The 15,907-nt window shown below is 38.1% G+C and overlaps 1 protein-coding gene across 1 annotated transcript in view; it reads right to left on the bottom strand.

The window, feature by feature from the left end:
• The window catches only part of KCNH8 (potassium voltage-gated channel subfamily H member 8), a 448,825-nt gene that overhangs the window by 196,745 nt on the left and 236,173 nt on the right, over positions 1 to 15,907 (bottom strand). The window contains exons 4-5 of the mRNA XM_004385286.1: positions 6,321 to 6,448; positions 1,007 to 1,247 (exon numbers count right to left, since the gene is read on the bottom strand). Coding sequence (XP_004385343.1) covers positions 1,007 to 1,247; positions 6,321 to 6,448 — 369 coding nt within the window. The remainder of the gene's footprint in view (positions 1 to 1,006; positions 1,248 to 6,320; positions 6,449 to 15,907) is intronic.

Raw genomic sequence — 15,907 nt, 5'->3', positions numbered from 1 at the left:
ATACCTGCAGTGCAAACATGTGCTGACATTCTCTTGAAAGCCCGCTATGGCCCCAAAACTTTAACAGCTTTACTGAAAAAATCTACCACCACCATTGAAACCTTCACTGTATAGCTTTGATCGGCTTTGTATATTTTTTTCCTTTTCTTTGAATGTTTAAGATCCATTTCTCACTCTGTTGTCTATCTACATATGTGACGTGTTTTCCAAGTACTATTTCATTTTTACAATAAAGATGTTGCCCTATGTCACCATGACCAGGGAAAGAAGCACGTATTATGTTGCTAATGATGGTCAAGAACTCAACAGGGAGTCAATCTAGGTTTTAAAGGAGGTCCAGAATTCTAGAACAAGCAAGCAAAAGCTAGGCTTGGTCTAATCAAGAACAAGATTTAAGAAAGAAGAAAACAGGAAAAGGCTGGCAAGAGTGAAGGAGATACAACTTCAAATGAAGTTCCCAATATTCTCGAGATACTTACTCTCAGCAAACACCCCCTTGGGGACTCCTCTTTAATTAAAATCAGATACTTGCTGCTTCTCTTGATTGACTGGAAGGCTTGTGCAATCCTTCGCTTTTGCAACCAGGCCACCTATAGCAACCACCACAAATGCCTGAAGGGCATGGAGAACCACGCCTGGGACTGAACCATTAATTAGAGCACCAATAGTAGGTTCTTGCCAAGCCCCAACTCTGACCCTACACGGTTAAGATCACGATAGATGTGAGAGTATAAACAAAACAGCCCGTAAGTCTTCCTAGCCCATTTTTGATGAAACAAGTATAGAAACATACAGCATTAATTTAGATCTATTTGGATGAAGGAACAGTGGAAAAGCCAAAAGTGGCAATTTTTGGAAATCCAAATATGTGCTTCTCCAAAATTTGCATCAGAGGCTGAGTCATGCCCATGCAAATGGCTCTTAGTTCAAATTCGCATCAGAAAAATCTGGACCACACTTACTTCCCATATGCAAATCTCCTATGAAAGCAGCCTTTGGTTCTTACCTATAATAAAAAGAATCTCCACTGCAATGTCACTGACTGTTGTGCTCCGAGTCGTGGACAGGTCATCGTTGCCAATAAAGCAAACGTTGTAAGGTACGGTCACGGCAACATAAAACGTTGCCAACAAAATAAGCCAGTCCCAGCCAGCTTTAAAAGTGCTAAAATGCAAAAGTATGAATTTGGACTTTTTTGCATCAGAGACTTTATACTCCGGAAATGTTGGTTTGTCTACAAAAACATTCTGTGAATAAAAACAAAAAGAAGAGAAGGGAGAAACACAACATTAGAAAGAAGGATCACACAGCCTTAAACACACACTTGTGTGCAGAACATTCATGCATACAACGTCAATACATCCAACAGGTGACTTTTAAAAGTTGATGATGTAAAAAGTAGAGGCGTATATACTAAATTGAGCCGAGGTCTTTGCTATAAGTAATGGGAATAGGCATAGTTTAGCCATAAATATTAAATGAGTAATCCAGATTTTGTTCTTCTAAAAAAACAAAAAGATCGTTACCTAAAACATCACCTAAAAACATTCACAGTTGCAAGTATAATCCTACCTACATTACAAACACAAAGGTATGTTTATATTCCCGTTGTTGTGGGGACATTCTGTATACCTATAGTTTTCAGATGACAATCATTTTCTGAAGAATATATTTGATTTGAGATTCTCCTGATGACAGCAAAGGTACCATTTCCTCTAGCAAAGATACAGATATATGACCAACATAACTATTGTGAACAGCCATTTACATTTCTTTCAAAATATAATTGAATTGTGCTAAGTGCATGCATTTTTTGGCAAGTTGGTTGTTGGTGAAGTTTCATGTTGGGAACCCTAACCTCATAACCCTATTGACAGGGATTCATTCTGACATTGGCCAGCCCTTGTTAAAATGGCCAGGTGAGAAATAGTCACTTAAGCGTTATTATTCAAGACACGAGAGGAGAAAGGCAATGTTCACCATGCAGATGATTAAATGCAGAAGAATGGCTGGAGTTTCTGATAACTGCAAAAGCACTTTACTTTGAAAGCAGTCCAAACTGATGAACAATTCTCCTTACTTCTACAAGGCAAAGGGAGGCCCAAAAATACCGGGCGTGGAGAATTGACGAGCCTGTGACCAGATACTTGTAGACCTTGCTTTGACCTCAATTAATAAGAAATACAAGCTAGGTAATGAGAACTTCCATTTGAAAGTGAAGTTGAATTAATGTTAACGAACAGTTAAAAGTTCTGGGATACATGTTATATGCAGGTCACAGTATTGTTTTCTTGTCTCAGCTACTGAGGCAAGGCCAGATTAATGTGGTGTGTTCAGGGAGCCCTGGAGCACCTGAGATTTAGGACAGGTTCAGAGCAATCAGGAAATGCTTAACTCTTCAGTGGTGACTGTCAGTGACCACATATTTCTGCTACCTTAATGTTAATTCACCCTCTGTCTGGCATCTGTCTTTGGAAGGTATTCACAACACGTGTTTCTATATCCCATTGATATTCTTACTCAGACCACACAGGCACCCCACAATGCCAGTATTTCCTGGTGGAGTACCACTTCACTAATCCCAGATGGTCCTTTGATGCCCATCTGCCACTGCTTCTGGTTTCCATTCAATTCGCTGACACTTGACCTGCCCCCTTCACCTCATTCCCTGGTTTCTAGAAGCAAGTATCTTTGGCATAGAAATGAGAAAAGGAGAGTGAAGTACTACTGCTGGGCTTCACATCAGAGCTCAGGCTGGTGCCTCAGGGAAGAGGGAGTTAGGGTCCATAAGTATGAACTCCCTCCAGGTTGAAAAGCACTTCAAGTTACAATAGCACACAATGGCTTCTTATATAATTTTTTTTCAACTATTTACAATAAGACATTACCAGAAGCAATGGGAATATGTCATTTCCTATCCAAAGTAAGTTTTTTTTCCTATCATGTTACAGAAATTAAAAATTGCCTTGTTTGAGGGAGAAGCCAGGTCTTGGGGTTGGATGAGGGTTGGGAAAACTCAAGAAGGGCAGTATATTCTTTGGATTATAGGTGAATGATTATAGGCAGCATTAGTGAAGCTACTGAAAAAGTTGAGCAATACATTGGTTATACTGAAAATCAGAAAATAAGTCACGCTATTTCATTTTTACAGGTTACCTAAAACATATTATTTAAAATTAAAAAAAATATATATTGACAACTCAATATATCTTAGACGTAAAATGTTTTTGAGCTTAAATTCTGCATACATCTTGGGACAAACACCTGAGTGACAAAAACAGATGTTTTCCTCCCTTCACCACTGTATTTGTAAACTTCTATCGAAAAGATTTTGAATGGAAGGAATTTCTTAAATTGGAAGGCATGGTTTTATTAGCAGGAAAGAGAAAAAAAAGACATGTTACTTATAACTCTCAAACATATGCAGTTTATCTAAGGAATAATACAACTAACTAGTCTAGACAGATTTCTATCTTTGTGCATATATATAATTTTAGTTATATATATTAAATGTGAAGCATATTTCCTTAGTGCCAATGGTGCGTTAGCTGTGTAACTCTACCCTAGGAAGTATTGAAACACAACAGTTAAAGCCAAAACCTAACTGCGGTAACTTTTTATTTCCTAAACTATTTCGACAACATTTCCTTAAAACTATCATCAGAATGAGCAGAGGAATCAGAAAATATTTCTGCAGTCACTACACGGGCCAATGCAGGTGCAATGTGTGCCTTTGATGACCACTAGCACCTGTACCTGCTCATAATATCGGTATTTATAGCACTCTCCCCTTTCAAGTTTCCAAGGCTTTCATGTGATCTTTGCAACAGTTCTTTGAGCTGGAAACACAAGCACCACCCCGTTCACATTTTCCAGATGGAGTAACAAATCGAGGAAGGCAGGAATTAAACACCTTTTCCAAGATGTAACAGGCAAAGTTACAGCCAGGACTAAAAGGCATTAAGTCCTGATTCCTAAACCATACCAATGGCCTGATGATTCCACTTGTTTATGACTGAATCATACATTCCGTTCTACAAAATTATCGTAGAGAAGCAGCAAAGCAGAGTCAAAAGCACAGTGGCTTTGAATCAGAAAACTTAGGTCTGAGTCCTAGATCTGCTGCTTCTGCTTTTGAGACCTCTAATAATTTTTTTTCCCATCGTTAAAATGAGGTTAATAAAAATAACACTATCGAATTGCTATAAGTATCAAATAATAAGACATAAGTAAAAGGCATATGTAAATAGCAAAGGGCTATAAAAATATTAAGAATTCATTTTTTGTGTGCCAGAATGCTATTATAGCCTAAATTCTCCAAACATTGATTGCTTTGCTATTGAACTACCAGGTCATTTCCTCTTCTTCCGTTTTCCTGCTATTTAGCCCTTCTACTCTGTTCTCCATAAAAAAAAAAAAGATGGTGAAAAAGGCTAGGCCTGATTCCACACTACCTGCAGGGTCGTTACCTGCAATGTCAGAGTTACCATGCTGATGAGACATTCTCAATTACCATGTATTATTTTGATGCTCCACCCTGATGTTTGCACTTCTTAAAGGAATGGCAATTAAGCAAATCAGCTAAGCAGTAGGAGTCACTATTTTTTAAATCTGATTTTTAAGTACTGGTCTGTGCTTTATTGAAAGTAAAGGGGAAAACGGCACGTTCAGCCAATGCATTTTAAAGCTCACTGATATTTGCTATGTTTAAATGATTCTCAACTAAAGGATAGAAGATAGTGTCAGCTTTCAGCATTATGCAATCTCTGGCTAATATTTGGTTAGGTGCTTTGTTGGTTGGCTTGCTTTGAATCAAGCTCAGATGTGGTTACCTTTGTTTCTTGTTTGAGCTTGTTTACTGTCACCAAGGCTGGTTTGGTAACTGGAGGGAGATGTAAATAGGAACCAATGTCATAGAACAAGTGATGTACACTGTTTCAGGTTGATCCCTGGACTCTCAGGAACTCGTGTGACATTAAGGCACTGGTATTCCTGGAAAACCTCTATGTTAAGTCAAGACAAAAAAAGCAGTGTGTGACTCTCAGCAGTGGGGCATGGAGGCTAGCGTGGGTATGACTGATGGGCCTGGAGCACAAATTGAACATAACACCTTGTTCTGGCTTCCAGAAAGGAATTTCATTGAAACAGACCAGGTTTACAGCACTTTGATTTAGACCTCACTCCACATCCTGGGCTCACGCATCTTTGCTCACCACCATCAGGAAAACCAAGAGTTTGTATGTCTGTTGCATGGCCCTGTTTTATCAAAGCATTTGTATGTCAGGTAGTCCCTGAGCTTTCTATGCAAAAAGTAAGATGCCAAAGAATCCCCTTCTGTCTGTAACTCCCAGAACTTTTGGATCTCAGATCAATTCCAAAATGGCTCTTGTTGCTTGATGTGACTTTTTGTAATGTCCTGTGCAACTCGGACCCTGGATACTTATATAAATACTCAGGGTCTAACTTGCACATAGCCACGCAATCCCCCAACTCTGTTCTGCTGAGTCCACCATGCAAATTAATGACATTAAAATCATTTGAAAAATTATATTTGAATATCTACAACTAAACAGACAGAGTTCTGGGTTTCTTGATGAAGTCTTTTAGTGCTAAAAACTCATTACAAATCAAGTGTGAAATCGTAGAAGACGCGTATCATGTAAAATTGACAAGAATCACCTTTAATAGGCACAGTTATTTGATTTGGCTTTTGACAGATAACTGCCAAGTTTCAGGAAGCAGGCCTACTATAATTTATTAAAAATACACCTTTTTACAAAATTGTATTATGGCATGTCATTTCAAATCCAATGTTTCATTGTATGATATTTGTAACTGTGTTCTGTATAAAATGTGAATTTTAAAATGGAGTAATGGCTTTGATTTGTTCATGGTTCCCATGGAAAAAAAAAGCATTAAGTGAAACTTAGATAAAGGGCAAAATAGAGGGTACTAAAATTAAATTTGAGAAATTTTAATCAACAAACTATAAATGTGTAATAGGACTTGCTGCATCATTTTGTTTCATAAAATGTAACCAGTGTGTCCCCAGTTGCAGCATCCCTGGTACCATACTGTCCTGCACGGCAATAATAGTCTAATCTCTGTACCGTGATTACACTATGATTAAGCACTTTTATTACAGAAATGCCTTATGACTGCTGACCTTTTCCAGTTTGTTCTTTATAGGAAAGCACAAATCAAAGTGGAAAGAGATCTGGGAAAGCCAATAAATGAGTAATTGGAGCCTTTCTTTAGCGAATCAAACATTGCCACCAGGGGAAACTCTAGCATTCATAGTGCACACACATACCACCTACATTATTTATTTTCAATTTGTTCTTTTCTCTTCTTTGCAGGTGCCCTGAGATGTGATAAAGGACTGCTCGACTCCTTCTCCGGGCTGAGTCAAAGTGGGTTCCTGCTCTTGATCTTCCTTTGGCTTTGTCTGCGGGAAAACAAAACTCATTAAACAGCAATGAACGTGTCATTTCAACTTGAGAATGTCAGGTTTTGGCAGGCCCTTTCAAGAACACACAGTACATGTTTTTTAACACTTAAAATTACCTGCTGGCTCCTAATGACATTTAAGTCCTTTACAATTTATAAGCTGAACAATGAATAAGGAAGACCGAAACAGAATTGATGCCTTTGAATTATGGTGTTGGTAAAGCATATTGAATACAGCCGAAACAGAATTGATGCCTTTGAATTTTGGTGTTGGAAAAGAATATTGAATATAGCATGGACTGCCAGAAGAATCAATAAATCTGTCTTGGAGGAAGTACAGTCAGAATGCTCCTTAGAAGCAAGGATGGTGAGACTTCGTCTCACATACTTTGGAGATGTTATCAGGAGGGACCAGTTCCTGGAGAAGGACATCATGCTTGGTAAAGTAGAGGCTCAGCGAAAAAGAGAAAGACCTTCAATGAAATGGACTGATACAGTGGCTGCAACAATGTGCTCAGGCATAGCAACGATTGTGAGCACGGCACAGAACCAGGCAGTGTTTCGTTTTGTCATACATGGGGTCACTATGAGTTGGAACCAGTTCAGCAGCTCCTAACAACAACAACAATTTATACACTTTTATAATCATATTAACTGTTTTATTTTAAAAAATTAATGGTAAAATATATATGGCCATCGAGGAAATTTCAGACAGTTCAGAAAAACATTAAATAAAAAGATTCACCCCTCCTTCCTATCCCACACTCATATCACTAATTCTATTTTCAGTATTTTCTTAATGACTTTTCTTCTAGAAATTGTTTAATACATACCCTACATCCACATTTTTATTAGTTTTCCTTGCATGAATGTAATTTTACAATAAAAACCTTTTGTGTATTACTTTTCTTTCCGTATCAAAATAATTTCTAAATCATTCCAGATCTGCAAATTATAATTCTCTCCTTTTTAAGAGCCAATAGCCTACCATTTTAGGAATATAACTAGACTTAGTAATCTTATTATTTCCCTTTTATGAACATTTAGGATTAAAAAAAAAAAAACTACATAGATAATCCTGCAATGAAAATTCTTGACCATATAGATAGAGCTTTAAGTTTGTGTGTCAAGATACTCAGCAACTAAATTCCTAGTAGTAGGTATTGTACATCAATATTTTAAAGTGTAGTATGGACATTTTAAATATTGATGTTCATATTCTTTCATCCTTGTAATTTATACTCCCAGCAGCAGTGAATGAATGTGCCTAATTCACCGCACACAAGCCAAAATATGAAACATCAAATGAGTGTTATCTAACATTTTGATAGGTAAAAAACGCCATGTTATCGTTTGAATGTGCATTTTTATCAGCATGAACAAGAATGAGCATTTCTTTAAATATTAATTGTCCATCTGCATTTATTTTTTGTAGTCTATTCATATTATTTTTGCTAATTTTAAAATTAAGTTGGTCCTTTACTATTTATTTCTAGGAGCTCTTTATGTACTACAGAAATCGCCATTTTCTTGTCATGTATGCTGCCAAAGTTGTTCCCATTTTGTTACTTGACTTTGGACTTTATTTATACAGTACAACATTTGAAAACTTTTATGTTATCAGACTTATCAATTGATCCACTTGTGACTTCTAGACATTATGTCTTATATAACCAAACTTTTTCATTCAAAACTTATTTTTAAAAGTTCAACATGTTTTCTTCCAATATCTTTATGGCTTTACATTACAAAAAAAAAAAAAAAACTTACTTAATGCAATAGACTCTATTTTGAAAAAATCAGGTAGAAATCTAGTTATATTACTTTGTTTCCTAAAAGCTATTGTCCAAGAGAGAAGCCCTGATGTTGCCATGCACTTGGATGTTAACCAAAAGCTTGGGGTCGAACCCACCCAGCAGCTGGTGCCAAAGACTTGGCGATCTGCTCCTGTAAAGATTACAGCCAAGAAAACCTACGGGGCAGCTCTACTCTGTCACATGGGGTCGCTATGAGTCTAAAAGAGACTCAGTAGCACCTAACAACAACAACATCGTCCAAGAACAAATAATAAATTGGTTACATTGCATTAGGAAACATTTAGTCTTTATTTGGTCAATTAATCAACATTCAATTTTATCCTAAATAAACTGTATTGTATTAAAATGGTTATAAAATACAAAGAAGTAATTAAAAACTATTATTTATTAAAACTTCATCATCAGGTCACTATAGTTTCATGAAGGCTTTAAGACTCCTCTCCTTCATGTAAACAATTTGGCTTGGGTGCTCTGTTGGGTAAGCCATGTAACAATTAGTGATGGCTACTATGTGCCAGGCCCTGTTCTAGAGCCTCAGAATTTTTTTTCTTAATTACTCCTCTTAAATACCCAGTGAGATTAGTATCATTACCCTCCATTCACAGATGAGAAAACTGAAAGCCTAATAACATGTCATATAGTCACAGAGCTACTAATGAGTACAGCCAGTATGGGAAGCCAGATTGCACCAATACTCATGCTCCTTCCACACACAGCACCAAGTCCTTTAATGACTTCAATTTTCAGGTCTGCTGCTCTGGGCTGAGTGTAACATAGACTAATCTGTATTACAGTCCCTGTCTACCTGAGTTTAGACTCCAGTCTTTCAAGAACTTTTAACCACTCCCACCCCTACTCCACCCTAGAATTCCTTTAAACTTGCTGCCATAGAGTGGATTCCAACTCACAGAGACCCTATAGGACAGAGTAGGACTGTCCCATAGGGTTTCCAAGGCTGTAATCTTTATGGGAGCAGACTGCCACATCTTTCTCCTGAGGAGCCACTGGGTGGGTTCGAACCACTGACCTTTTAGTTAGTAGCCGAGCACTTTAACCACACTATACCTACCACCAGGGCTCCTTGCGATTCCTTTAATGATCAGCAAAGAGGAAGTTTTATTCACTGTAAAAGTCTAATCTAATGCTACAAGTTTGATTTTTTTTAATTCCCATTTTGCTTCTCATACCTTGAAAGAATGTTTAAAATAAAATATGCTATATTACTATAGACTTGAATCACTAATAACAGATCATAGATCACAAAGCAGAACATCAAAAGGGACATTTCATTTGGAAGCTTAGGGCTGCACAAAGCACATTTCATTGTACTGTTAAAAGCTAAAATCATGTCTTCACGTGTTAAATTTCTCAGTCCACATAGACTTCTTGTAAATTGCATTTTAAAATGTAATATTAATCCTGAAGGAAGAAATTATAAGTATATTTAAATAAACAGCCAGAGTTTAAAGACAGTGTATCTGGGAATGTGGCAGGAAAGGCCAGCAGGCTGCTCGTGCAATACTAGTGGGTACCAATATGCCTGGTGGAATTACCATGCTAACTACAAAAAGTCCAGATTAGATTTTTATGACAATCAATAAACAAACTCCCTTCTCAGTAGAAAATCCAATTAATAACTAAGATTTTTCCAAATCTAAAAAATGGCAATTTTATAGTCTTAAAAAAAGGATCCCTCAAAGAGAAATGCCAGAGAAACTCTTCTATCTCTGAATGGAAGAAAAACAGTTTCCCTTGATAATTTTTAGTAATAATTTAAACCTAACTGATGACTAGAATTGAAAACCATGCTATTAATGTTGTTTAAAAGTCCCAAGTTGAGGAATGGATTTAATATAATCCTGGGTTGGTGGCTTCTGATTGAAGAAGACTAATAGAATAGAGAGCAACTCATTCTCAAAAAGAGATAAATACAAAATATTCATATATATACACACACACAAACACACGAACATACACAATTATATGTAATATACACATACATGTTTGTTATAACTAGAAACAAATATCCATAAACAAAGGAACACATAAAAACTATGCAATAGTCACAATATTGGGTTGGGTGCCATCAAGTTGGTTCCAACTTGTAGGGACCCTATGTACAACAGAACAAAACATTGCTCAGTTCTGTGCCATCATCACAATCGTTGCTATGCTTGAGCCCATTAAGTTGCAGCTACCGTGTCATTTTAAGTGCCTTCCAACCTGAGGGGCTCATCGTCTGGCACTATATCAGACAATGTTCCACTGCTATTCATAAGGTTTTCACTGGTCAAGTTTTTCAGAAATAGACTACCAGGTCCTTCTTCCTAGTCTGTCTTAGTCTGGAAGCTCTGCTGAAACCTGTCCACCAAGCGTGACCTTGCTGGTATTTGAAATACTGGTGGCAAAGCTTCCAGTATCACAGCAACACGCAAGCCACCACAGTACGACAAATGGACGGACACATGGCAGACACAATAGTCATAATATAGAATATTATAATTCCATTAAACTGAATTTATGAGGAAATCAAATGGAAAATGAATGAAATAGAGCCTACCTATAAACACAACTATCTCTAAAACATAATATTGAGTACAAAGGCAAGAACTAGATTAACACAGAGCATGAAAACATTTTTACAATATTTACACATGTGCAAAACTAACATTTTTTAGGGAAATGTACAATTATTGTAAAACTACACGAGTCACCTAGTTGCAAAGGAGGCAGGAAAATACAGTTTATAGCTGGGTCCCGTGTGCCTTACTAAATGGTATTAGTAAAATTCTACTTGTTAAAGTGGATGGTGGGTATATGGGGATTTATAATAATATTTTTATTATATATGTGTATATACATACATAATTTTTTGAATGCAATAAATACTTCTTAATAAAAAAGGATAAGAATAAAGTGGCATGGGAACTTTTAACATTGAGACCTGATCAAATTTTGGGGGTGGGGATGGGACATCAATTGCTTTAAAATCTGAAGGAAAAATAGCTGTTAATAAGGTGGAGGCTGAGGGGAAGGAAAAGCATTCTTGACAGAAAATAACAGGTGTGAAGGGCTTAGTCAGAAAGGAATTCAACATCTTTAAAAAATTGAAGTCCACTATGGTTGGAACATAGAGAGTGGGAGAAAGAGAGGAGTAAGGCAAAACTAGAAGGTAGGTCTACTCCGGCCTACAGGGTGACTGAGTCAGAATCGACCCGACAGCAGCAGGTTTGGTTTTTGCTTTTTGGAAGGTCGGCAGAAGTCATATCATCTAGGGTGTCTGAGACCACATTAAAATTTTTGCTCTTTAAGTGCAATGGTAAATATCAAGAACAGCCAAAGCTGCCTGAGCAAAACAAGATGGATGGATGGACGGATAGATGGATAGATGGGTGGGTAGGTGGGTGGATGAATGGGTGGAGGTGTGGGGGGTGGCGAGGTAGGGGAGTGGAGGGGTAGAGAGCTAGGTGGAGGGCTGGAGGGGTGGGGGAGTGGATGGATGGATGGATGGATGAAGAGAGACAGAGATGGATGCTTGAATAACAAAGTCTTTCTCTCTTCTTTTCCCATTAGAGGTTAGCAATCTAGAATCACAAAGCAGCTCTTCCCTGCCTCCTAAGTGGCCTCCACCTTTGAGCCCAAGGCAATTGCTCTATGGGAAGGGGGAAATGGTGGGCAAGGAGCTTCCTGTGAGGCAGCCAGAAGTGACACATATCACTTTTACTTATGCGCACTGGTCAAAATCAACTACAAAGGAGCCTGAGAAATGTAGTCTTTAGCTGGGCTACCTTATGCCTTGTTAAAACTCAGCTGGTATTGAAGAGATGGTTCTACTATTAAGACGGAAAAAGAAAGAATGAGTTCTGGGAGATTAGTAACAAATTCTGCCACAGGAAGTCATAGCAAGGTTTGGCGCATCCAAGAGACATGAGAAAATTTGAGTTTTCAAAATAGCACTTTCACTGCAGTGTGGAGAATTGATTAGAAAGAGTCAATAGGGGTTGTCAGGAGATGACTCAGGAGGCCATTTTAGTAGATCAGTCTAAATAAGGTGTTAATTTAGATTATAGTCATAGCAGTAGAGGTGGAGCAAAGCTGACACATTTGAAATACATTTAGAAGGTAAAGTTGCCTGGCTTTGTCATTTAATTGGTTATGAAATAATCTAGCAGGAGAGTTCAGAGTGGGAGGGAAGAAGACTAGGCCTTCCAAAATTTAGTAGGCCAACTTGGAGGCAAAAGACTTCGAAAAGGAAAAGTGAAAAGAAGGGGAGAAGCTAAGGAAAAAGAATGTTTCAAGAAAGAGAGAGGGATGAACAGTGTCTTTAGACCTCGATTTGAGTGGTTCTCTCTTTTATCACAGGAGAGAAGGAGGAGATTGATTACACGTGGAAATGAACATATAGATTTGATGGGAGTAAGTTGAGACAGCTCTTGTCTGAGAGTTTTTTTTTCCTTCTTTTTTTCCATTGATAATGGAGGTGAAGTCAAATGTTAAGAGTAAAGACTAATTAGTAGGAGATGGTGGTTTTAAGATAGTAAGGAGTGTTTGAAATATTTGTTGTACGGGACAGGAGGTCAAGCTCAGTAGGTAAAGTAATAGGTTTTGTGGGGAATTTGGTCAACCCAGTTGAGTCTGCTAATAATAAATTTGGAGTGGTTCCCATCTGCCTTAGTGTGGGTTTTATCACAGCACTTGTTAGCTGCCGGGGTGCAGGCCAAAAAAAAAAAGAAAGTTTCTTCTAGTTTTGCAGCTTTGCTGAATGGATATAGAGAAAATACAGAGGTGCAAGAATATTCAGGGTGTGTGAAAAAGAGGCTTTACAATTATAAACAATGAAAACTTAAGGTAGAGGGCAATATAAACAATAGTGGGCAAACGTAACAAAGGAACGTGAAGATGTCAATGATCTGAGGTTGCAATCAGGTAAAAACAAAGGTAAATGAGTGGGATATAACGGAAGGAGGTACTAGTCAGTAAGCAGAATGATTAAACAAGCAATTTTAGTTATTAAGCAGTACTGAGTGATGATAATTTCCTAGGAAAAAGTTATGTTTATATACCAGTGAATTGGGACAAAAACATCGTGTATTAGTAATATTCACTTAGTCTCCATTGTGTTCTAAGCTTTATGCCAGGAACTTTGTCTTCATTATCATTAGCTTTTCCTTTTTCTGAAGAGAAAACTAAAGGTCAGAGAAATTGATTAATTTGCCCAAATTCACAGTTGGTTAAGTGGAGGGCCGGTATTTGAGACCTTAATGATCTTACTCCAAATCTCATGTTCTCCCCACCTCACCATAGCAGATTATAGACCACCAAGCAGTAATCTCTTCTTGGGTATTTTCATTTATTTGTGGTATCTGGCTGGATTCTCATCTAAGTCAAAATGGGTTTGTCTACTAGACAGGAATTATTTCCTCTGCTAGACAGGGTCTTCTCTTCTCCCATTTCACTCCTTTCTTGTGTTGTATCAGACATAGGCTGGAAAATGCTTCCTCTCCTGTTGTCATTTGAGGCTCATTTCCTTTGTTCTTACATCGTATTTCTCCTTTTACACTGTAAAATGCTACTACTGTTTATATTAAGGAGTTGGTTCCAACTCACAGGGACCCTATGTACAACAGAACAAAACACCGATGGCGCAGTGGTTAAGCGTTCAGCTGCTAACTGAAAGGTCTTTGTTCGAACCCACCAGCCGCTCCACGCTCCGCGGGACAAAGATGTGGCAATCTGCTCCTGTAAGGATTTACAGCCTTGAAAACCCTATGGGGCAGTTCTACTCTGTCTTGTAGGGTTAGTAACCAAGAGCAAACCCATATTTAATGGGGTGATATCAGAAGCTTTATAGTTGTATAATTTATAACAAATTTATAGTTGTTATAATTTATAACAAAATTTTCAGAAACAAATAGAAAATACAGGTAATGTAAACGCATTATGGAAAATTGGGAAAACACAGAAAAGTAGAAAAAATAAAGAATGTTTGTCTTCACCATCATTTGAATCTTCAAATCATGAATCAAAATTATCCCCTGAAATCATCTTTAAAACTAAACAGTTTAGCTAAATTAGTAGAGAATGTTTGCCATGAGCACTGCGTTCTTTAAAAGAATTATCTATATGAGATCAAACTGACAACAGTAACTCTAAAGCATAGGTGAGGGGTTTAGGGGGTAGTGAGTCTAAGTCAATGGTGGTGAAAAACAGGGGTAAAGACAGGGAGGATGGTGACACAATGAGATGAATGTAACCAGCGTCACTGAATTGCACATACAGAAATTGTGGACTGGGTATATGATCTGCTATGTATACCTTCACTACAATTGAAATAAAGAAAGAAACAACTCAATGTTATCTCCTCTTCAGTCAAACCTTTCCACATCCACTGTTTATTAACTCTTCCCTTCTTGAGCATGTACTGCCATTTGGCATATTTTCATATGGTCAATTGATTTTCAGCAAGGGTGCCAAGTTCATTCGATGGGGAAAGAATAGTCTCTTCAATAAATGGTGCTGAGACAATTGGATCTCCACATGCAAAGAAATGAAGCTGGACTCACACTTCACACCTTATACTATGACAGATGTATTGTTCTCTTACACAGAAAATTCATAGACATTAAAAAAAAGAAAATAGAATTTGGTGCATTTCCTTCCTTTAGTGTGTTTATTTTTTATAAACCTGGTTGCAATGATATAATACATACACATTTGTTCCCAATAATAAAAAAAACCATGTCTATTGTACAAAATTTAGAAATGTAGTACAACATAAAGCAGGTGTAAAAATGGCGTGGAGGCAGCGACTAACCTCCTCTCACTTCACGGAGGGGAAAGGAGAATCAAGATCAACAGCCCAAGGCTGATTCCTATGAGGCTGGGGTCAGACATGCCTCTTCTCTCTGCCATCCTTACCAATTCTGATGCCAGCTCATCGTCCCACAGCACTCTCTTCTTCCCAGCTGGGTTCAATAATAAGTTGCAATGGCCAAGCAGAACTCACAGACAACACTGACGCTTATGGGGTTTATTAGGGAAGTAACCGGTTACAATTCAGGCTCAGGAACACTCAAGGACATAGTTCTACCATCAGGGCAGCCTCTTCCCAGGCGTGCTTGCAGGCACTCCTCTCCCTGGCCCTCAGTCTCTGCCGCATGGCACTCAGCTTTCTCTCTCTGTGAGCTGGGAAGCCCATTGTGCCATCACCTGCAGGTCTCCCTGAGGGTCTCTCCTGCCGGTGTCCTGCTACCAGGTCTCTGCCTTTAGTGTTATATTTCTCTCTGTCTCTGTCTTCGAGGGATCCCAGGTCCAAAAGACGTGCTGGCTACTGGGTGCTCTCCCTTGGTGGCAATGGGATTCTCTCTTTCCCACCTCTGGGATGGCTCATTTCAAGCCCAGCAGGATGGCAAAACTGACCAATCCTCTTCCAAACCATATCTGCACAGTCCCACCCAATCACCTGGGTGAGAGTTACAAGACCATGGGTAGAAAGGCCACACAAAAGCAATCCATCACACTGCAGCAGGAAATGAGTATCTTTCATAATACCATCTCCCAGAAATAATGGAAGTTTGCTTAATTTTTTTTGTTTTTGTTCTTGTTCTAGGTTTCTTCCTTTTTTATATTACTAACCTCAT

Source organism: Trichechus manatus, unplaced genomic scaffold, assembly GCF_000243295.1.
Source record: "Trichechus manatus latirostris isolate Lorelei unplaced genomic scaffold, TriManLat1.0 scaffold00136, whole genome shotgun sequence".
Taxonomy (NCBI): domain Eukaryota; kingdom Metazoa; phylum Chordata; class Mammalia; order Sirenia; family Trichechidae; genus Trichechus; species Trichechus manatus.
The sequence above is the reverse complement of the archived record's forward strand: the minus strand, read 5'-3'. Positions and strand labels throughout refer to the sequence as shown.